Genomic DNA, 23,940 nt, shown 5'->3' on the forward strand with positions numbered 1-23,940 from the left:
TATATAATTCTTCTAGGTTTTGGGATGCTCTGTATGAACATGGTAAACATGAGTGAGTAGCTAATGAATTGTAATTAGAAGACACGGAGAATGTAATTGAAGTGAGACGCACAATCTAAAGAGGTTAGCAAATTGTTTATTTAAGCTTGGATGACTGACAGCTATAGAAAAATTCAGAACAATGTTAACTCAAAAAAAAGATGCTTTTTAAAAAAAAGTAACGTACTGAAAATGGAAGTTTCACTGCCTGGTTACTGTAAGACACCAACTGGAACAATAAACTTGAATCAGTTTCATCATAAAATTGTTTGTAAAGTTGCTTTCCAGGAATTTCACAAGATAATTGCCTGTAACAGGTTGCTCTAAAAACTTTGGGGGAGAAATTGGGTAAGTAGCGCCACTTGTTAGCACCTAAAGAGACAGGCAGTGGCTGTAGCGCCACAGGCTGCGCCTCCCGCGATATTGAGTTGGGGCGCTAATGGTGGCGTTAGTCTTTTGCGCTGCGCCGCCACCGATGACGTCATCGGTGTGCGCAGCGCCCCATTTGCGCCCGGTTCGCGATAATTGGTAGCGAACACCGCAGTTGCGCTGTTCGCTACCCGCGCCCGGTTCACGGGGCCTTACTGTGCCGGCAGCGGCGCAAGTTAAGGTGGAGGTGCGGGGCGGCCGCCTGCCAGCACCTCCGTCCCCGGCCTCCTAACCCCCCCCCGCAGCATTGCCGGCTGTTTCCCGAGAGCCCGGCACTTCTCCTTGGTGCCGGGCTCATTTGCCGGCACTCGCGATCGGGGTTCGCACTGTTGCAGGCACCTCCCCCTTAACAGTGAGAGGAAGGCCTGCAGTACCGCAGCATGCTGTGCCACAGCGTGTGGCGCTGCGGCCGTTGCGCTGCGATATTCAGTTTCAGCGCCCTAAGAGGGACGCGGAGCGCCTCGAGCCTCGCCCCGTGTCCCTCGAGGGGCAATGAAACTGAATATCGGACGATCGCTGAAGCCGCGAACGCTGCGCTAAATCCTGCTCTCAGGCCACTTTGGCACCCCAACCCAATTTCTAGGCCTTTGAGCTATGAAACTGGCAGGAAAGTCTGTGAGCTCTAGCAGAGCAGATACTTGCTGCAGTTAGAAGTTCTTCAGTAGGACCACGGTAAATTTTATTTATAATTCTCCAGAGATTAAAAAATGACATCTATACACAATCAACACTTGCAAACACATTGCTATGGCAAAAGCCTTTAAAACCACTAGCATATTCCAGTAACCCTACATCTGTTACCTGGCCATTTATTGCTGTATTCTTTGTAGAATGAATGTATTCGGTACTACAATTCCAAAAGGTAAGTTGCCAGAACCAGTAGAGTGAATCAAGTGCTTCCAATTTTTCAAAAGCAATTTTACATCACTTTCTATTTACACATCAAAGTTAACACGACATTGATTCCAGAGTGTCACGAGAATGCACATCTCCTCCAATGACCTCAGGAGTACATGGAGCATTTTGTTTCTTCATGTTTCAATTCCTTCTATAGTCTCTGTATTTAAACAGAGATCGGAAAGAATTTCTTCCTGTCCCTCATGTTCAAACTGACTCCATGAAATGTCATTTACCTGTGGGGAAAAAAAACAAATCCAAAAAAGTTTTATCCAAGGTTACGGCTAAGCACAAAAATCAGACGTAAACAGAGAAAATTACGCACAGGAATTGAATGTAATGGTTCTATCGGAGCATGAGTAGAGACTCAATAATCAAAGCAAAAGTGACTTTGCATCATATGACAGTCACTTTATTGCACTATATGCATTTGCATAAAAGGAACATATTTTCCAATTCCCATAGCGGCGTTCCCATATTGATCCCAGTGATTGTACCTGCAGTTGTGTTTGAAGTTCCTCCTCTGTGAAACAGTCAGTTTCATCCTGTTCTGAGCTCCATTGCACAGACACCTTCCCATTCCCTATAAGAAAGAGGAGGGGGGTTAAAACAAAAAAAAATCAGTCCTCACCCCTACAGCTGCTGGCAAATAATAAACAGCATCTCAAACATAGGATTCATGGAACTTTAAAATTTAAATTGTCAATAGACTGCATCGTGTCTGATATATGGATATATAAAGAGCAAGAACTTTCCAAGATGAATGCAAGAAAATAAAGGACAGGTAAAGACTAGCTAGTCCATCAAGCCTATCCCACATGGACATGGTGTGTGAAGGTTGCACTTTCACCCCCATTCCTCCCCCAAAGTCATGCAATCACTTACAAGTGGCAAAAAGGAAAAGACTCAAGCATTTATATAGTGCCTTTCGCGACCTCAGGACGTCCCAAAGCACTTTACAGCCAAAGTACTTTTGAAGTGTAGTCACTGTTGTAATGTAGGAAACGCGGCAGCCAATTGCACACAGCAAGCTCCCACAAACAGCAATGTGATAATGACCAGATAATCTGTTTTAGTGATGTTGATAAATGTTGACCAGGACACCAGGGAGAACTCCCCTTTTCTTCGAAATAGTGCCGTGGGATCTTTTACGTCCACCCGAGAGAGCAGATGGGGCCTCAGTTTAACGTCTCATCCGAAAGACGGCACCTCCGACAGTGCAGCACTCCCTCAGCACTGCCCTGGAGTGTCAGCCTAGATTGTGCGCTCACGTCTCTGGAGTGAGACTTGAACCCACAACCTTCTGACTCAGGGGTGAGAGTGCTACCCACTGAGCCACGGCTGACACAATTTAGGAAAAAGAAACTACGTATAGGAAATTCCCCTCCAACCCCCAAAGGCAACTAACCTTGCTCTAGGAAACCACAGTGACTGATGTTACTAGCCCCCAAATTCCCACATAGCTTCTATAGCTCAAGATGCTTTCCATTTATAGGAACTTTTCCATCTCCCTTTTAAATGCTTGCATCGAATCTGCACTAACCACACATGGTGGTGACTTAACGAGAGATTGAAGACACTCTGCAAAAAGTACTTCCTAGTATTTAACGTATGCTTTCATAACTTGTACTGGATATGCCCTCGTCCTCCTCCGCCTTACTAGATCAAGTAATCCATTCATGGGGGAAAAAAAATCAAATCTCATTATTTTAAGGACTCCAACAAAAGGGCAGGTGGAGAAAAGAGGGGGGCAGGGAAATAAAAAGTCCTAGGGTTACATTTCTGCACTCCAAATACACCCACGAGTGTCCGGATATCCATCCTAACCTTTAGGAACGTTTCACAGCAAATTAATTACTTTTAAGTGTAGTCACTTATTTAGGATTAATGCTGATAATTTATAGAAAGCTGCTCTTGAGCAGCCATGTCCAATTCTTGCCCTTACAGAACAGCTATTTCAAAGTCATCCTTTCCTCGGAGTTGCTAGAATTTTCACCATTCAACATTTCTCCTGTTCCGAGGGGACCCAGTCAGTCGGCCTCCTTGACATTTTGAATAAAATCTGTTCTGCATTTGGGCTACTAATGCTTCTCCTAAAAAGCTAAAAATTTGGGAATTACAACTTTACCTCGGACAACAAGGAGGATCTTCTGGAACGCATCCGATAAAGCTTTCTGTGTTGCAGACTTTTGAGCCCTTCCGAGTTTCAAGGCAAAATTCAGTGGATCTACAACAGAATGCGAGATTTTCGTTGACTGTTCGGTTGATCAGAAGTATTTTATCATAGTAATATTTTGCTGCAGACACATTAGAAAGAAGAAAGAACTTGCATTTAAATAACACCTTTCATGTCCTCAAGAAGTCTCAAAGCATTTCACAGCCAATTAATTACTTCTGAAATGTAGTCACTTATTTAGGAAAACAGCAACTATTTGCATACAGTAAGATTCCATCGACAGCAAATGAAAGAAGTAACTTTTTAATCTGTTTATATGGTGTTGGTTGAGGAAGAACTCCCCACTCTTTTTCAAATAGTACTATGCGATCTTTTACACCCAATAGAACAGGCAGGTGGAGCCTCCGTGATAGCCTCATGTGAAAAACGGCACCTCGGACAGCGCAGCACTCCCTCAGTACTGCACTCAAGTGGCAGCCTCAAGCTCTGCAAAGGGGCTTGCACCCGTGATCTTCTGACTCGGAGGTGAGCTTGCTGCTGCTGCTGAGACAAAGGACAGTGCAGGTTGAGCGTCCCAAATCCGGAGTTCCGGAACGATTGGTGGCAGGGGTCCGGAATCCGTAAAATGTTCCAGAGTCCGGACAGCCTGAGAGAGGCTTACCAAAAAAACGGAACCTGGACCCAGGCATTTCCGGACTCGGCACGTGTTTCTAATGTCCGAAGTCCGGAAATATCGCAACCTGGGCTCGGGTATTTCCGGACTTCGGACATCAGAAACATGTTCTGAAGTCCGGAAAAACATAAAAACCAGCTCGGCCTCGGTCCTGAGGTTGCTGGATTCGGGACGTTCTACCTGTATTAGCCTGGCATTGGTAACTTAAACTGCAATCTTGGCCAGTTGCATCTTAAATTTAGAACAATCAGACAAGGCAACAGGCCTATCCAGAATGTATAGATGCACAAGTGATGGTGACAGAGAGCTTCATATTGTGCACCATATTATCCAATTTAGTTATCTGATTTAAGAGCCTTCCAGTAAGATTATGCTTTCTGTTGTTCCCTCATTGATCTCCAGGATGTGGCAAGTTGAATCTATTATACAATGGAACCTCAATTATCTGGCATAATGGAGGGAACCATCCTGCCCACCCCCTTTACAACTACAACAATCTCATTAGCAGTCTCTACAGAGATAGTCCGACAGGATTGCCGCTGGTGAGCAAATCCTGGTTTTAACACGCATGTATATGGTAAGTTGCTGGTTTCCACAGAAACAACTAAGGCTTTACTCCTATTGTGTGCGAATAATGCTTCAGTGAATGGTACAACTTGCCAATACATTCATACTACATTGTACACGTCGATCTTTTCCTGGTCCAAAATAGATGACCTCACACTTACCAGTGTTGAAAACCATCTGCCACAGTTTTGCCCACTCACTTAATCTATCAACGTCTCTTTATAATTTTATGCTGCCCTCTTCACTACTGATATACCTCCAATCTTTGTGTCATTGGCAAACTTGGATCCGGGGCTCTCCAATATGCTATCTAACTCATTAATATATATAGTGAATAGTTGAGGCCCCAGCACAGATTGTGGGACGCCACTAGTCACTTCCTTCCAATTCAAGTACATACCCATTATCCTTACTCTGTCTTCTACCGCCTAACCAATCTCCTAACCAGGTCAATAATTTACCTTCAATCCCAAGAGCTTTAATTTTAGCTAACAGTCTCTTATGTGGAACCTTATCAAATGCCTTCTGGAAGTCCATATAAACTACATAGACATTCCCTATTTACTACTTTAGTTACTTCCTCAAAAAATTCAATTAGGTTCATTAGACATGACCTACCCTTTACAAATCTATGTTGGTTCTCTCCAATCAGCTCAAATTTCTCTAAGTGCTCAGTCACTATCCTTAATTATAGATTCCAATAACTTCCCCACAACAGATATGAGACTAACAGGTCTATAATTTCCTGGTTTCTCTCCCTCACCTTTCTTAAATAATTGAGTTACATTTGAAAATTTTCCAATTAAGAAAAGGGACAATTCCTGAGTCGAGAGCATTTTGGAAGTTTATGGCTAAAGCATCTACAATTTCCTCACCTACTTCCTTTAAAACACTGGGGTGGAAACCATCAAGTTCTGGGGATTTGTCAGTCTTTAGAGCCATTGGCCTAGAAATTCAGTAAGGCGCCGCCAGCTTTGCGGCCAGTTACCGCCTAAAGAGGGCTTCTGCGCCAATACAGGAGTTTGCGCTGATATTCAGTGCAGCGGTAATGGCGGCGGTAGCCGTTAGTGCTGCGCCGGCACCGATGACGTCATCGGTGTGCGCAGTGCCCCGGTTCCGCCCCGATACCGGCCCGATCCCCATATTTAGTTGCGGCCGCCTCTTCCGCAGCGGCCGCAAACAGCGACCAGAAAACGGGGCCGTACTGTAGCCTTAGTGGGGCGCTTTAAGGTGGAGGTGCGGCCAGCCGCTTTTTCGGCGGCCGCCTGCCTGCACCTCCTTCCCCGGCCTCCTCCACCCCTCCCCCCCCCGCAGCATTGCCGGCTGCTTTCCGCGAACCCGGCACTTCTCCGTGGTGCCGGGCTCATTTGCCGGCACTATCCAGCGGCGATCTCCCCGTTGCAGGCACCTCCCCCTTAAGAGAAGGAGGAGGCCTGCAGTACCGCAGCCTGCCGCTCCGCAGCGGGTGGCGCAGCGGCACCTAGAGCGCTGAAATTCAGTTTCAGCGCCCCAAGCGGGGGCGGGCACACCCTGGAATAGCGCCCGGTTCCGACTTGGGGCGCAAAAACTGAATATCTGACGGTCGCAACTGGCTCCGCGCCCAGCGCTAACTTTTGGGCGCTAGCCAGCTGGCGGGGCCATAGTGAATTTCTAGGCCATTATTTTTTCTAATACGGTTTTCTTGCTTACGTTAACTTTAGTGAGTTCCAGTCCTTGATTCATTATTAGTTTCCCTGGAATATCAGGCATATTATCCTTTTCCTCTACCGTGAAGACTGACGCAAAGTAAATATTCAACAAGTCTGCCATTTCCTTATTATCATTTGCAATATTACCCCATCTGTTTTTAAAGGGCCCACATTACCCTTTTTTTCAATATAATTAGAAAAACTTTCTATTAATCTTATATCCCTTGCAATTTTCTTTTCGTATTCCTTTTTGCAGCTCTTACTATCTTTTTTGTCTTCCTTTTCTGTTCTTTATATCTCTCGCAGTCCCCTGGATTTATGCTATTCTTTGCACTTTTATATGCTTTTCCTTTAGTTTCATGTTATCTCTCACCTCTTTTGTCGACCATGGCTGCTTTCTTTGGTAAGTACAGCTCTTTCCCCCTTCGGGGTATATATTGGTCCTGTATTAAGCTAAATTATTTTTTGAACACTTCTCACTGTTCATCTGTAGTTGTCCCTTTTTCTTCAAAAGGTAGTGACTCAGACTGGAGTGCAGTTCCACAGGTAACCGCAGCTCTTTACTACCCTACCAAAAGCGGCCCCTCTCTCTGAATGAGCCTAACAGACAACTGGACTTTTGATGCACTGCATCTGAGCTTAATCAACACTCACCTGATGCTTATGTACATGCACTTCCGACAAGAGGAAAGGAGATCACTATCTAATGGTCAGGACGACAACCCTTTTGATATCCCCCCTTCCCCCCCACCCCACCCAAGCCTAGGAGCACCGAGGCCAATTGTAACACTCCAAGCATGGCGCTGGAGGCCATTCAGCCCATCATGTCCGTGCCGGCTCTGGAAAGAGCCATCCAATTCGTCCCACTCCCTTGCTCTTTCCCACAGTCCTGCAAGTTTTTCCTTTTCAACTATATATCAAATTCCTTCTTGCACTCGTCTGAGTCACTACCTTTTGAAGAAAAAGGGATAACTACAAATGAACAGTGGGAGGTGTTCAACAAATAATTTAGCTTAATACAGGACCAATATATACCCCGATGGAGGAAAGAGCTGTACTTACCAAAGAAATCTGAGGTAGGATGTTCTTGCCATGGAGGGAGTGCAGCAAAGATTCACCAGGCTGATACCTGGGATGGCAGGAATGACGTATGAGGAGAGATTGGGTTGATTGGGCTTATACTCACTGGAGTTTAGAAGAATGAGAGGGGATCTCATTGAAACTTATAAAATTCTAACAGGACTAGACAGACTAGATGCAGGAAGGATATTCCCGATGGTCAGGGAGTCCAGAACCAGGGGTCACAGTCTGAGGATAAGGGGTAGGCCATTTAGGACAGAGATGAGGAGAAATTTCTTCACCCAGAGAGTGGTGAACCTGTGGAATTCTCTACCACAGAAGGCAGTAGAGGCCAATTCATTAAATATATTCAAGAAGGAGTTGGATATATTTCTTAAGGCTAAAGGGATCAAGGGATATGAGGTGAAAGCAGGGACAGGGTACTGAATTTGAATGATCAGCCATGATCTCATTGAATGGCGGAGCAGGCTCGAGGGGCCGAATGGCCTACTCCTGCTCCTATCTTCTATGTTTCTATGAAAGTTACTGCTGAATCTGCTTCCACCATCCTTTCAGGCAGTGCATTCTAGATCACAATAACTCGCTGCATAACAGCATTTTTCCTCCTCTCCCCCTTGGTTCTTTTGCCAATTATCTAAATCTGCGTCCCTCTGGTTAGCAACCCTCCTGCCAGTGGAAACAGTTTCTCCCCATCTGCTCTATCTAAACCCTTCAGAATTTTGAACACCTCTTATTAAACCTTCCAGTCTGCTCTAAAGAGAACAATCCCAGCTTCTCCACGTACTGAAAGTCCCTCATCCTTGGTACCATTTTAGTAAATCTCCTCTGTACCCCCTCCAAGGCCTTCACATCCTTCCTATAGTGTGGTGCTCAGAATTGGCATGTTCTTTGTTTCTCTGATTTCTTTAATGCCTCTTTCTATTGTCTGATGTAAATACCTCAAGCCATCCAACACTCTCCTGTTTTTCCTTTAAACAGATGACAGGTCATTCCACAGATACTTTACTCTTCTGTTTTTTTCCCCTCCCATTTGTTCTGATTCTATTAAAATGCTTGTTCCTTTCTAGTTTTTTTTGTTAAGTTGTGAACAAGGACTGTATGTCTAAAACATTAACCTGTCTGTGTTCTCAACAAATACTGGCTGACTGGTGTGTTGTCACATTTTCTGTGTCTGTATCAAATTGGGTCCATATTGGTTATATACTTTATTTACACACTATAACGGTTATATTTGTAATGATTATATTAAGTGCCCAAGTGTTATATAAAGGATTTGTATCCAATGACTAGTTGCAAACAGTTATGATGTTTTTCTGAATATCAATTGTATCAATGGAGGTGCCCGTTTGCCTCTGTTAGTAGCACTCTTGTCCTATCGTTGTCCCATGAGGATTCAGTAGAATGGGCCTATACTCTCTGGAGTTTAGAAGGACATGTGATCTCATTGAAACATAAGATTCTGAGGGGGATTGACAGGGTAGATGCTGAGAGGTTGTTTCCCCTGGCTGGAGAGGCTAGAACTAGGGGACAGAGTCTCAGGGTAAGGGAATCGGCCATGTAAAACTGAGATGAGGAGGAATTTCTTCACTTGTGAATCTCTGGAATTCTCTACCCCAGAGGGCTGTGGAGGCTCAGTTGTTGAGTATATTCAAGACTGAGATCGATAGATCTTTGGACTCATGGGGAATCAAGGGATATGGGGATTGGGCAGGAAAGTGGAGTTGAGGTCAAAGATCAACCATGATCTTATTGAATGGCGGAGCAGGCTCGAGGGGCTGTATGGCCGACTCCTGCTCCTAATTCTTATGTTCGTGGCTCCAAGTCAGGAAGTTATGAGTTCAGACTCTATTCCAGAGCATGAATTTAAGCCAGACACTCCAATAGGGTACTGAGGCAGTGCTGCATTGCTGAAGTTGTTGTCCCGAGGCAGTGCTGCATTGCTGAAGTTGTTGTCCCGAGGCAGTGCTGCATTGCTGAAGTTGTTGTCCCGAGGCAGTGCTGCATTGCTGAAGTTGTTGTCCCGAGGCAGTGCTGCATTGCTGAAGTTGTTGTCCCGAGGCAGTGCTGCATTGCTGAAGTTGTTGTCCCGAGGCAGTGCTGCATTGCTGAAGTTGTTGTCCCGAGGCAGTGCTGCATTGCTGAAGTTGTTGTCCCGAGGCAGTGCTGCATTGCTGAAGTTGTTGTCCCGAGGCAGTGCTGCATTGCTGAAGTTGTTCCGAGGCAGTGCTGCATTGCTAAAGTTGTTGATGTTACAGATTCATGATACTATAGAAGGGCAGAAAGTTCTCTTGCTGTACTGACCAATATTGCTCCCTCAACCAACACCATCAAAAAACAGATTAATCGCAGTTTGTAGCATCTTAGCTGCAGCATTTGCCTACATTAAAACCAATTAATCTGAAGCATTTTGAGAGATATTATAGGGCACCATATAACAAATCTTTTTCATTCAAAGCTCCAGTTTATTTCTTACCTGTTGCATCTTGGTCAAATTCCTCAGAAACCCCAATACCTCTACAACACATGCTGCAATTTATGAATTTAACTTCCATAATGCAAAGATATTTTATGTTCTTTCTCTCTGGCTGCATCATTTCCTGTGTATTTTCGTCACACCCATCTGCATCGGAAATATTCTGGAGCTGTATATTAAAAACAGGAGCTGCAGTTAAGACAGCAAATTGAGAACTAAAACACAGATGGAACCCTCAGCACATACGACAATTTACACAGGAATTGGTGCTCGATAACATTCACAAATAAAAACAGCACCGGATGCTGATCTTGTACTCCTCAAACGTCGAGTGAATGCACACACTGTACACATTTTGGGACAGTTTGAGCAATCTCCATATTAAAACTACATGGCTTACATTGCTATTTACAGCATCTTTACTCTTTAAAAAATTTTTTGAAAAGCCTGTCCCTAAGGCACTAACTGGAACCATTTTCTTCCATCGATGTTCCAACTTTTGTGCTTCATGTTATGCTGGTGGCTGAGGAAATATAGTAGCTGATTGCTCCCATGGGGGGGGTGCAAGGGTGAAAGTCCCTTTTCTATCTTTCACTCAAAAAACCTTCATTCGGACCTTGTTTACTTCCACTGCTTGCAGCTGCAGCAGCACAAGTAGTTCCTCATTCTGTGACATCAGCTGATGTGGGTAGTGTGTGTCTAATCTGGTGACAGATTACCATTCATGCGATTAGTACTTACATTATTAGCAAACTAAGGTACTGCAAGATGACAAGCTTACAGTTGTATAAAGCACCTCACGTATAGAGGTCCAAGTGTTTTACGCCAATGAATAATGGTTTGGTATTGAGCAGGAGAAAGTGAGGAGTTCGGGCAGGGTGGGAGCATGGTCAAAGAGTGGAGGGGGGGGGGTCTTTGAGGCTCATTAAGGCAGGGATGGGGGGGGGGGTAGAAAAGCAAATGTACCAAAGGAGGAAGTTCCAGAGGGCAAGGCACAGTGACTGAAGGAGAAGCTGATGACGGTGGAGGGAGCAGGAAAATAACCTGGTGTCGGAGGAGCAGAAAGAACACATGGAATAATGGTTGGGGGAAATTGTGAAAATAGGGAGAGGCAAGGCCACAGGGAGATTTAAAGTGAGGATTAGATCTTGAAGTTGATGCTGTGGGCCACAGAGAGCCAGTGGAGCCGAGCAAGGATCGGATAATGGTATACAGCACGGTCCGGGTGAGGACATAAGCTACAGCATTCTAGACAGCTTGTAGCTTATTGAGAATGGAGACAGGAAGAACAGCAAGAGAAATCTAGCCTCGAGGAGATAAAAGGTGTGGATATGGTTTTCAGTAGCAGAGGCAGAGGCAGGCACTCCAAACGTGAAAGAAAGCAATCCTAGCGACTGATGGGAAAGGGGGAGGAGAAGAGGAGAAACGGAGCTCAGGGATGAGCAGTATGCAAAGGTTCCGTACCTCTGGGCTCAACCTGAGGTGGTAACTGGTGAGGTGTAGATGGTCATTGCAGCTGAAAAGGATGGCTTTGGTCTTTTCCCATTTTAAACTGGAGGAAATGACAACTCATTCGGGTTTTACTGCTAAATAGGCAGATGAACTCTGCTGGAACAGCCATGAGGTCACTGAAGGGGGTAGAGTTGAACACTGTCAGCATCCATGTGGAAACGGACCACATTCTTCTGAATGATGTCAGCAAAAAGTAGCATGTAAATAATGAGGCATGAGGGAGCACCAAGACAGAGTTCCTGTGGCACACCACAGGTGACCAGACCAGCATGACATGAAATGCCAATCAAGGCAATGTAGTGTCAATGATGCAATAGGAAAGCATGGAAGCAGGAGCAAGCACTGCCACGGAATGGACTGTGGAGGAGAATTTTGAGAAAAAAGAGTGGTTGGTACTATCAAGTACAGTGAAGAGGTAGTGTAGTGGAGGATAAAAAGAAAGTGAGCCACGATCAGTCACACAGGCTGCCATGGGTGACTTTGATCAGCACGGAGTTGCTGCGCTGCGCAGGACGGAAGCCAGACTGGAGGGCGTTGAATATCAGAAGTGTAGTTGGAAGGCAACAGTGCATTCCAGAACTTGAGAAAGAAAGGGTAGGTGATATTGTGGAGTGGGGTAGAGGGATTGAGGAGAGCAGATAGGAGGGGCTGGACGGAGGATGAGGAACAGGCAGCCAAGCAAATGCCGTCAATTCTGGACACAAAGACACGCAGGAGCTCTTCAGAGTTGTCTAGTTGGAGGATGCTACGTGACAGATGACCCAAGGAGACAGCTTGTTGTAGAAAAGAGAAATTCAAAGTTGGTTTGTTCCCCAGGATGCCTTTACATTGTAAGAGGGCTTGGTCATGGAAAGGAGGGGACAGTCGAGCATAACTCATATTTGGAATATTCACCGGGTATGCTCGATCGCACGGCCTTCGGGTTTTTACAAGGAGAAGCAATGGGTATGGGAGACTGTCCGGGATTGGGAAGGGAGGACACGCGTGTTTTAGGAGGTGAGGCAGTTATGAAAATCAACACAAGGTGTCAATGTCATCCCAAGTAGTGGGCCAGGGATGGATGAGGTTGAAGTGCGAGGAAATCAGAAGATAGCTTTTTCCAGGTGCAAGACGAAAATGTAAGGTTTTGAAGCATGCAGGGCGATAGGTAGGAGAGAAAGAGAGAGAGAGAGAGATTAGGAAGTGATCCGAGACTCCTGCTCAGAGATCTCAAGGCCATGTGTGACGACAAGATCAATGGGATGTGCGGGTGACAGTAACTGATGTGAAGGGTAGGTGGAGGGAGGTGAGGAGGGCAAGGTGCCATGGGGAACAATACGATTTGTAAAGTATTGCAGTAGAAGTTTACTGCACAATATATCAAAAATGGACTACCCAGTTAGTTTCAATATACTTATTCTATACCAGCTAGCCACTTACTAACTCATCTAACAGACTGGACTTTTCCCACTTGGTGGTTGGAATTCCCCAGATCTGGAGTGCATTTTTTTCTATCTACATATTAAGTTATGAACTGTTTTAAATGCAAACTGGTGTGTTATGCGATATTGTTCAGAATTCTTATTTTTTGCTTACTGCAATTATACGACTGGACCATCCGTTGAAACCAAGGTAGTAATTAGCCAATTCCTGGCATTTGATGCTGTTTAGAGAAAACTGGTGCTCTTGGAATACTTTGATCGACCGTTGCTTTGTGCACATTCGAACCTGTACAGAAATTAAACACACTGTAAGTTACAATTCATCTTTATACGCATGTAAATAATTTGCTAAGAAGCATTACATTTGGAAAAGAAATTCTAGAAATAACAAAATATTAATGGAGCAAGAATGGTGCCTTAAGTGGGCCAGGGGCTTCCGAAGGAAAAACAGGGTCTAAAGTCTGAGTGTCTATTGACACCATTGTGTCAGCCAATGGGTTGGAGGTGAGGCAGGACTGGACTTACAGCAAACAAAGCCTATTTTCTCAGCAACCAGTCTATTGCAGAGTGTATTTAAAGAGAGTCTGCAGCAAACAGAACCTATGACTGAAACTGCAGCAACTTCTCCTGGGTTATTTCTCCAACAAAATGCAGTGAGTGGAGAAGAGTTACATACAAATTCTGTGCACAAAATCAATTTCAAGTCACTTACAGCAGTGCAGTCTCCAAGTGAGATTGACCAGGGAATTACATAATCATCTCCATTCTGGCAGGGAATATTGGCATCACTATATGCAGCCATCTGAAGTTGTTCCAGTCTATAGAGCCAAGAGTGGGGCGGTTCAGAATATACTTATAGCCTGTGATACAGAAGTAGATGAGCTGGGGAAACATGGATGGGTAGGCAGAAGAGCACCATGTCTGTATGCCTACAAGGACAGCTATTAAAAGGAAGTGTGACAACCAAATGTTGACATCAGATTTTACCAATAAATGTTCATGTATAAAATGTTACTAAAAAATCATGACACAGGAAATAAGGGTATTGTGTACAGGAAGTGCTTGCTACACACAAGACGTTAGTGGTATTGCACATGGAGAGTCAAGACCAAATGTAGTCCTTTAAGTGAAAGGGGAATAATTGAACCAGGGTGTGAAATGCAATTCAGTCCCAATTTTAAAGTCATACATCCTGCCCTTATCTTTATACTTCCATTATTTAAATTAATACGTCCAAATACCTATGTAAACGTTTACCCTGTAATGACACCCTCCTGCCACTGGTGGCACTGCAGTGCCTCTACTAGGAGGAAGGGGGTGGGGTGGGATGGTGTAATTAATGTTCACGTAGGAAGTTATAATGGAAAAAGTTGACAGGTTTGTGCAAAAGTAAGATTTTTAATATATTAATGGATTACAGATGTACAAATATGACATAAAAGTATCTTTAAAAGACATAGAAACATAGAAGATAGGAGCAGGAGTAGGCCATTCAGCCCCTCGAGCCTACTCCGCCATTCAATGCGATCATGGCTGATCATCCAAATTCAGTACCCAGTCCCTGCTTTCTCCCCATACCCTGTGATCCCTTTAGCCTTAAGAAATATATCCAACTCCTTCTTGAATATATTTAATGAACTGGCCTCCACCGCCTTCTGTGGTAGAGTTCCACAGGTTCACCACTCTCTGGGTGAAGAAATTCCTCCTCATTTCTGTTCTAAATGGCCTACCCTTTATCCTTAGACTGTGTCCCCTGGTTCTGGACTCCCCGACCATCGGGAACATCCTTCCTGCATCTAGTCTGTCCAGTCCTGTCAGAATTTTATAAGTTTCAATGAGATCACCTCTCATTCTTCTAAACTTCAGCGAGTACAAGTCTAATCGACCCAATCTCTCCTCATACGTCATTCCTGCCATCCCAGGTATCAGCCCGGTGAATCTTTGCTGAACTCCTTCCATGGCAAGAACATCCTTCCTCAGATAAGGCGACCAAAACTGCACACAATACTCAAGATGTGGTCTCACCAAGGCCCTGTACAACTGCAGCAAGACATCCTTGTTCCTGTACTCAAACCCTCTCGCTACGAAGGCCAACATACCATTTGCCTTCTTAACCGCCTGCTGCACCTGCATGCTTACCTTCAGCGACTGGTGCACAAGGACACCCAGGTCTCGTTGCACTTCCCCTTCTCCCAATCTATTGCCATTTAGATAATAATCTGCCTTCCTGTTTTTGCCACCAAAGTGGATAACCTCACATTTATCCACGTTATATTGCATCTGCCATGTTTCTGCCCAATCACCCAACATGTCCAAATCATCCTGGAGTTTCTCGACATCCTCCTCACAGCACACACGCCCACCCAGCTTTGTGTCATCTGCAAATTTGGAGATATTACATCTAGTTCCCTTGTCCAGATTATTTATATATATTGTGAATAGCTGGGGTCCAAGGACCGATCCCTGCGGTACCCCACTAGTCACTGCCTCAGAACTATAGTATCTTTAAAATTCACAATTATGAGTAAAAAGGTGTCTTTCATTTTGTTTATACAAAATTGGTATTGCTTTACCTAGCCAATGAAGAAAATAGAAGGTACTTTTCATTCACAGTGTTCTATTTCATATTAAATACATTGTGTTGATTAGAAAAAATATGAAACATTTAGCTCCAGAGTAAAATTGTGTTCTCTTCCCGACCAGGCCACCCGACAACATACCAAAGCAGTTCCATTTGAAACCAATAGCAGCCACAATGACTGTGAGTCAATCAGCAGCCACCCTGCCTTCGAATAGCTTGCCATCAGCTGGGGAATACCCAGAGGATAAATTGGCGGGACTATTTTGAATAATGGGTATTGCCCATAGATTTTTCTGCTCCTTTCACGTAATTAAATCAATTTATTGGAACACTGGTAGAGTAAAGGAGTGGATGAAACTGTGGCAGATGCAATGTGGGTAAGTGTGAGGTCACCCACTTTGGACCTAAGAAAGATAGATCAGAGTATTTTCTGAATGGTGAGAAGCTCGGAACTGTGGAGGAGCAGACAGCTTTAGGGCGCCATGTACATAAATCACAAAGCTATTGGGACAGGTACAAAAAAATTTACAGGAAACTTTTTTTTATCCAGCACGGACGGGACCGACGTGGTGCCGGTTAATCAAAAATTCCGGATAACCGAACGCTATAGTAAAAGTTAGGGAGAGCTGACAGCTCCGTATAAAGCAACAAACCCTGTTGCTTAGCAACAACTGTAGAACAATGGCCTCAAGTTTCAAGTGTCTCTGCAGCTTAGCAACAGCTGCAGCCACACCCTTGCACAGCACAGATGGAAGAAGGCAAAAAAATATGAAGTAAAACCTACTCCTGAATTTTGCCGGTTAACCGAGATTTCCGGTTATTTAGGTGTCGGTAAATCGAAAGTTTCCCGTAAAAGGCAAATGGAATGTTGGCTTTTGTCTCAAGAGGGCTGGAATACAAAGGAGTGGACGTTATGCTACAGCTGTAAAAAGCTAGACCCCATCTGGAGCACTGCCTTGAGTTCTGGGCAATGCACCTCAGGACGGATATACTGTATTGGCCTTGGAGGGGGTGCAGTGCAGATTCACTAAAATGATACCCAGGGCTAAAAAGGTTAAATTATGAGGACAGATTGCTTGGACTAGACTTGTATTCCCTTAAGTATAGAAGATTAAGGGGTAATCCAGTTGAGCTGTTTAAGAAGATTAAAGGATGTGACAGGGTAGATAAAGAGAAACTATTTCCTCTGGTGGGAGAATCCAGAACAAGGGGGCATAACCTTAAAATTGGAGCTAGGCCGTTCAACGGCAATGTCAGAAAGCACTTCTTCCCAAAGGTTAGTGGAAATTAAAAAAATTGTTGCGGCTTGGTCAATTGATAATTTCAAAAATGAGCTAGATTTTTGTTGCGCAAGGGTATTAAGAGATATTGGAGCAAAGGTAGGTAGAGTTGAGGTACAGATCAGCCTTAATCTAACTGAATGGCGGAACGGGCTCGAGGGGCTGAATGGCCTACTCCTGCTCCTATGTTCCATCAACCTCAAGTCAGTCACAGTGTGCAGCACTGTAACACACTAGCCCGTCATCAGCGATCAGCGGCGAAGTGACGGCGGTCGCCGCTGACCTTGAAGAAAGCTGCCCACGCAGATCTCGCGATCTTTATGGCGAAAACTTTAGCTTACTCGACATGAAATTGATTGTAGCGGTGTCAAAAGGGGATTCCTAGCGTAGAGCAGCAGTGATGTCATCAAGCTGTCTAAGCAGCCAATCACATTGAAGAATTCTCAGCCAGCAAACCAGGAAATAATAAAAGCACTGATTATCTGCACTTTTTAAAAATGTTTCAGAGCGAAATAAAGATTGGGACATACACATGGGGACAAAGTGAAAGCTGAAATATCATGAACAAACTTTAACATATTTTTTAAAATCTATTAATTTTTATCATAATTGATTAGTTTGACATTCCACAAATATAAAATTAGTTTTTCAGGGCCAGAATGTTTGTTTAGCTGTTAAAACCTGAGTTACACCTATTCCAACGAGACTTAACATTTAATGCAATATTTAACAGCGATATTAGCACCGGAAAAGCTCAAGTTTTTCAGTTTCACTGATTGCCAGCTATGGGGGAGGGGGATGCACAGTGCAGCCTGTGGCGGAGCAGCGAATGACCGACCGCAACGTCAGGATTTCCACGCTTAGCTGCGGATGCGCCAAATCCTGAAGTTAGTCAATTTCAGGGAGGTAATAACGGCAAATGCTGACAGTCCAAAGATGTGCGGGTTAGGTTGATTGGCTATGATAAATTGACCCTTAGTGTTAGGGGGATTAAATACGTGGGGTTACAGGGATAGGGTGGGATATGTGTTGGTGTAGGGGTTACGGGGATCGGGTGGGATATGTGTCGGTGCAGGCTCGATGGGTCGAAATGGCCTCTATCTGCACTGTGGGGTTTCTGTGATTCTGTGATTACCCACTGCAAATTCTGGGCCAATGGATTTGGCTCCACAGAAGAAACATAAAACTAGTAAAAACATTCAGGACATATTGGAATTTTACAATTCATTACACACATTACTGGACAAGTGAATTGCCATGTATTTGTGGTCCTAAGATTTAATATGAATTGAGGAAAATGTCTTGCTGTAATTCGCGTCAGCTATGGCTCAGTGGGTAGCACCTTCACCTCTGACTCAGAAGGCTGTGGGTTCATAGTCCCACTCCAGAGACTTGAGCACCAGAATTTAGACTGACACTCCAGTGCAGTGCTGAGGGAGTGCTGCACTGTCGGAGGTGCCGTCTTTCAGACGAGACATTAAATCGAGGCCTCATCTGCTCTCTCAGGTGGATGTAAAAGATCCTATGCCACTATTTTGAAGAACAGGGGAGTTCTCCCCGGTGTCCTGGCCAATATTTATCCCTCAATCAACATCACTAAAGCAAATTATCTGGTCATTATCACATTGCTGTTTGCGGGAGCTTGCTGTGCACAAATTGGCTGCTGCGTTTCCTACATTACAACAGTGACTACATTTCAAAAGTACTTCATTGGCTGTAAAGCGTTTGGGACATCCAGTGGGTGTGAAAAGCGCTATATAAATGCAAGTCTTTCTTTTTCCAGGTGAATTTCAAACCTGCCATTGAAAAGTGGGTTGCAAGTAGATAATGCAGAATGGTATTAAAATTAAAAAAGGATAAAACCACTAAGTGAAATAATGGCTGCAAAGTAAGGGAATCAGGCTTAATGGAAGCCTGTGGGAGTCACGAAAAGCCATGGGAACGATGGAGGTAGCCTGCTTTATTCTGGGGAAGGACATGGACACTGGAATCCCAGGCCAGTTGAATCTTGAGACCGGTGGTGTTCAAAGTGAATGAGGGTTTGATTCCCATAAAATCCAGGTCATTCTCAAATGACTGCTCACCTTCAAAGGGACCGCTTGAAACAAACACTGCTTATTTGTACCATTCAGGGCGCTGCCCCGCATCCACCCGCGGAATAGAATTTGACAATGGCGTAATAACCTGGCTCGGCTACGGCAGCATTCCGGCAACAGGCCGCACAAAGTAGAGGAGTCCAAATGTAGAAAACACTTTGAAAATGCAGTCCTAGGAACACAGAAAAGATCATTGGTAATTCATGGACTGTTCTTTCTTTCTCTCAGCAGTGCACTCTCCCCCACTCTCTCTCCCCCCTCCCCCTCCTTCTCTCTCCCCCCCTCTCTCTCTCCCCTTCCCCCTCGCTCTCTCATTCTTCTCTCTCTCTCTCCCCCCACTTTCCTCTCTCTCTCTCCCCCCTCTTTCTCTCATGCTCTCCCCCCCCTCTTTCTCTCTCTCTTCCCCCCTTTCCCTCTCTCTCTCCCCCCTTTCTCTCTCTCTCCCCCCTCTTTCTCTCTCTCTCTCCCCCCTCTTCTCTCTCTCCCCCCTCTTTCTCTCTCTCCCCCTCTTCTCTCTCTCCCCCTCCCCCCTCTTTCTCTCCCCCTCCCCCCTCTTTCTCTCCCCCCTCCCCCCTCTTTCTCTCCCCCCTCCCCCCTCTTTCTCTCATCCCCCCTCTTTCTCTCTCTCTCTCTCCCCCCTCTTTCTCTCTCTCTCCCCCCTCTTTCTCTCTCTCCCCCTCTTTCTCTCTCCCCCCCTCTTTCTCTCTCTCTCTCTCGCCGCCCCTCTTGCTTTCTCTCTCTCTCCCCCCCTCTGCTCTCTCTCTCTCCCCCCCCTCTGCTTCTCTCTCTCCCCCCCTCTTGCTCTCTCTCTTCCCCCCCCTCTTGCTCTCTCTCTCCCCCTTGCTCTCTCTCTCTCCCTCCCTTTCTCTCCCCCCCCCCTCTTTCTCTCCCTCTCTCTCCCCCCTCTTTCTCTCTCTCCCCTCTTTCTCTCTCTCTCCCCCCCCTCTCTCTCTCCCCCTCTTTCTCTCTCTCCCCCCTCTTTCTCTCTTCTCCCCTCTTTCTCTCTCTCCCCTCTTTCTCTCTCTCTCCCCCCTCTTTCTCTCTCTCTCCCCCTCTTCTCTCACCTCTCCCCCTCTTTCTCTCTCCCCCTCTTTCTCTCTCCCCCTCTTTCTCTCTCCCCCTCTTTCTCCTCTCTCCTCCCCTCTTCTCTCTCCCCCCCTCTTTCTCTCTCTCCTCTCCTCTCTCCTCCCTCTCTCACTCTCCCTCCCCCTTTTTCTCTCCCTCCCCCTCTTTCTCTCCCTCCCCCTCTCCCTCTCGCCTCTCCTCTCCCCCTCTCGCTCTCCCTCCCCCTCTCGCTCTCCCCTCCCCCTCTCTCTTTCTCCCTCCCCCCTCTCTCCCCCCCTTTCTTCTTCTCTCCCCCTCTTTCTCTCCCTCCCCCTCTCCCTCCCTCCCCCCTCTCCCTCCCCCCCTCTCTCACCCTCTCTCTCTCCCCTGCCTCCCCCTCTTCCCCTGCCTCTCTCTCCCCTCTCTCTTCCCCTTTCTTTCTCTCTCTCCCTCTCTCCCCCCTCCCTCTCCCTCTCTCCCTCTCTCCCCTCTCCCTCTCCCCCTCCCCCCCCCCAGCCTCTCTCCTCGCCCCCCCCTCTCCCCCCCCGCCCGCCTCTCCCTCCCCCTCTCATCTCTCCCCCCTCTCTCTCTCTCCTCCCCCTCTCTCTCTCTCTCCCCCCCTCTTTCTCTCTCTCCCCCCTCTTTCTCTCTCCCCCCCATCCCCCTCTTTCTCTCTCCCCTCTTTCTCTCTCCCCCTCTCCCCCCTCTTTCTCTCTCCCCTCTCCCATCCCCCCTCTTTCTGTCTCTCTCCACTCTCCCCCCCTCTTTCTCTCTCCCCTCTCCCTCCCCCCTTCTTTCTGTCTCTCTCCCCCCCCTCTTTCTCTCCCCCTTTCCCCTCTTTCTCTCTCCCCCCTTCTCTCCCCCTCCCCCCTCTTTCTCTCTCCCCCCTCTCTCTCCCCCCCCTTTCTCTCTCCCCCTCTCCCCCCTCTATTCTCTCTCCCCTCTCCCTCCCCCCTCTTTCTCTCCCCCTCCCCCCTCTTTCTCTCCCCCCTTTCTCTCCCCCTCCCCCACTCTTTCTCTCTCTCCCCCCCTCTTTCTCTCTCTCCCCCCCTCTTTCTCTCTCTCTCCCCCCTCTTTCTCTCTCTCTCACCCCCCTCTCTCTCTCCCCCCCTTTCTCTCTCCCCCCTCTTTCTCTCTCTTTCCCCCCTCTCTCTCTCCCCCCTCTCTCTCTCCCCCCTCTTTCTCTCTCTCTCCCCCCCTCCTCTCTCTCCCCCCCTCTCTCTCTCCCCCCTCTTTCTCTCTCTCTCCCCCCCCCTTTCTCTCTCTCTCCCCCCCCCCTTTCTCTCTCTCCCACCCCCCTTTCTCTCTCCCCCCCTTTCTCTCTCCCCCCCCTTTCTCTCTCATCTCCCCCCTTTCTCTCTCTCCCCCCCTTTCTCTCTCTCTCCCCCCTCTTTCTGTCTCTCTCCCCCCTCTTTCTCTCTCTCTCCCCCCCCTTTCTCTCTCTCCCCCCCTTTTCTCTCTCTCTCCCCCCTCTTTCTCTCTCTCTCCCCCCTCTTTCTCTCTCTCCCCTCTTTCTCTCTCTCTCCCCCCTCTTTCTCTCTCTCCCCCCTTTCCTCTCTCTCTCCCCCTCTTTCTCTCTCTCTCTCCCCCCCCTCCCTCCCCCCTCTCTCTCCCCCTCTCTCTCCCCCTCCCCCTCCCCCCTCTCTCTCCCCCTCCCTCCCTCTCTCCCCTCCCCTCCTCTCTCTCCCTCTCTCCTCTCTCTCTCTCCCCTCCCTCTCTCCCCCCTCTCTCCCCCTCCCTCGCTCTCTCTCTCTCCCTCCTTTCTCTCCCCCCTTCTCTCTCCCCATCCCTCCCCCCCTCTTTCTCTCTCTTCCCCTCTTTTTCTCTCTCCCTCTTTCCCTCCCTCCCCCTCTCTCTCCCTTTCTCTCTCTCTCATCAGCTCTCCTACCTCCTCCTCCCTCCCTCCCCCCCTCCTCCTCCTCCCCCTCTCTCTCTCCCTCCCCCCCTCTCCCCCTCTCTTTCTCTCCCTCTCCCTCCCCTCCCTTCCACCCCCCTCCCCTTCCTTCCCTTCCACCCCCCTCCCCTTCCTTCCCCTCCCCCTCCTTCCCCCCCCTTTCCCCCCTCCTTCCCCCCCCTTTTCCCCCCTCCCCCTTCCTCCCCTCCCCCTCCCCCTTCCCCCTCTCTCCCCCTTCCCCTTCCCCCCCCTTTCCCTTTCTCTCTCCCTTCCCCTCTTTCTCTCTCCCCTTCCCCTCTTTCTCTCTCCCCTCCACTCCCTTCCCCTCTTTCTTTCTCTCTCTCTCTCCCCCCCTCTCTTTCTCTCTCTCTCCCCCCCCTCTCTCTCCCTTCCCATTTCTTTCTCTCTCTCTCCCTTCCCCTCTCTCTCTCCCTTCCCCTTTCTTTCTCTCTCTCTCTCTCTCTCTCTCCCTTCCCCTCTTCTCTCTCTCTCCCTCTCTCCCTTCCCCTCTCTTTCTCTCTCTCTCCCCCCTTCTCTCTCTCTCCCTTCCCCTTTCTTTCTCTCTCTCTCTCTCCCTTCCCCTCTTTCTTTCTCTCTCTCCCTTCCCCTCCCTCTCTCCTTCCCCCTCCCTCTCTCCCTCCCTCTCTCCCTTCCCCTCTTTCTTTCGCTCTCTCTCTCCCTTCCCCTCTTTTCGCTCTCTCTCTCTCCCTTCCCCTCTTCTTTCGCTCTCTCTCTCTCCCTTCTCCTCTTTCTTTCGCTCTCTCTCTCTCCCTTCCCCTCTTTCTTTCGCTCTCTCTCTCCCTTCCCCTCTTTCTTTCGCTCTCTCTCTCCCTTCCCCTCTTTCTTTCACTCTCTCTCTCCCTTCCCCTCTTTCTTTCGCTCTCTCTCTCTCTCCCTTCCCCTCTTTCTTTCGCTCTCTCTCTCTCCCTTCCCCTCTTCTCTTTCGCTCTCTCTCTCCCTTCCCCTCTTTCTTTCGCTCTCTCTCTCCCTTCCCCTCTTTCTTTCGCTCTCTCTCTCCCTTCCCCTCTTTCTTTCGCTCTCTCTCCCTTCCCCTCTTTCTTTCGCTCTCTCTCTCCCTTCCCCTCTCTTTCTTTCGCTCTCTCTCTCCCTTCCCCTCTTTCTTTCGCTCTCTCTCTCCCTTCCCCTCTTTCTTTCGCTCTCTCTCTCCCTTCTCCTCTTTCTTTCGCTCTCTCTCTCTCCCTTCCCCTCTTTCTTTCGCTCTCTCTCTCCCTTCCCCTCTTTCTTTCGCTCTCTCTCTCCCTTCCCCTCTTTCTTTCGCTCTCTCTCTCCTTCCCCCTCTTTCTTTCGCTCTCTCTCTCCTTCCCCTCTTTCTTTCGCTCTCTCTCTCCCTTCCCCTCTTTCTTTCGCTCTCTCTCTCCCTTCCCCTCTTTCTTTCGCTCTCTCTCTCCCTTCCCCCCTTTCTTTCGCTCTCTCTCTCCCTTCCCCTCTTTCGCTCTCTCTCTCCCTTCCCCCCTTTCTTTCGCTCTCTCTCTCCCTTCCCCTCTTTCTTTCGCTCTCTCTCCCTTCCCCTCTTTCTTCGCTCTCTCTCTCTCCCTTCCCCTCTTTCTTTCGCTCTCTCTCTCTCCCTTCCCCTCTTTCTTTCGCTCTCTCTCTCTCCCTTCCCCTCTTTCTTTCGCTCTCTCTCTCCCTTCCCCTCTTTCTTTCGCTCTCTCTCTCTCTCTCAATTCAATTCAATTCCAATTCAATTCAAATGCTTTATTGGCATGAAAGTTTACAGGGAACCATATTGCCAAAGCTTACATAACAAAAAGTACAGTTTTCCAACATTCTTTCTCTCTCTCTCCTCCTCCACCCCCCCTCTCTCTCTCCCCTCTTTCTCTCTTTCCCCCTCTCTCTCTTCCCCTCTTTCTTTCTCTCTCCTCCTCTCCACTCTCCCTCTCTCTCCCCCCGGGGACTCACGTAAATTTCTGCCTCGGATTCTCTGGGGAGAATATTACAGACAAACAGGGTTTTGTTATTTCCGGAGGGGACTTAAAATCCACAACTTCTGCCTGAGCCGGACTGCTGGCGCTGAGGGCCATCAATCCCCGGGCCCACTCCGCCTGTCACTTCCCGCCCGCAGCGTCACT

The 23,940-nt window shown here is 47.4% G+C and overlaps 1 protein-coding gene across 1 annotated transcript; it reads right to left on the bottom strand.

Annotated features, from left to right (window-relative positions):
* Positions 1 to 120: 120 nt before the first annotated feature.
* rdm1 (RAD52 motif containing 1) lies at positions 121 to 23,940 on the bottom strand. The gene is given in 10 exon segments (XM_085966219.1): positions 121 to 1,601; positions 1,863 to 1,948; positions 3,494 to 3,592; positions 10,023 to 10,191; positions 13,110 to 13,241; positions 18,901 to 18,957; positions 18,960 to 19,031; positions 19,034 to 19,084; positions 23,771 to 23,841; positions 23,844 to 23,940. Coding segments are annotated over 10 exon segments (888 nt in total). The 5' UTR covers positions 23,893 to 23,940; the 3' UTR covers positions 121 to 1,499.

The sequence above is a fragment of the Somniosus microcephalus genome, chromosome 24 (assembly GCF_052327205.1).
Source record: "Somniosus microcephalus isolate GS21.2 chromosome 24, FLI_Smic_1.0, whole genome shotgun sequence".
In the NCBI taxonomy this organism is placed as follows: Eukaryota; Metazoa; Chordata; class Chondrichthyes; order Squaliformes; family Somniosidae; genus Somniosus; species Somniosus microcephalus.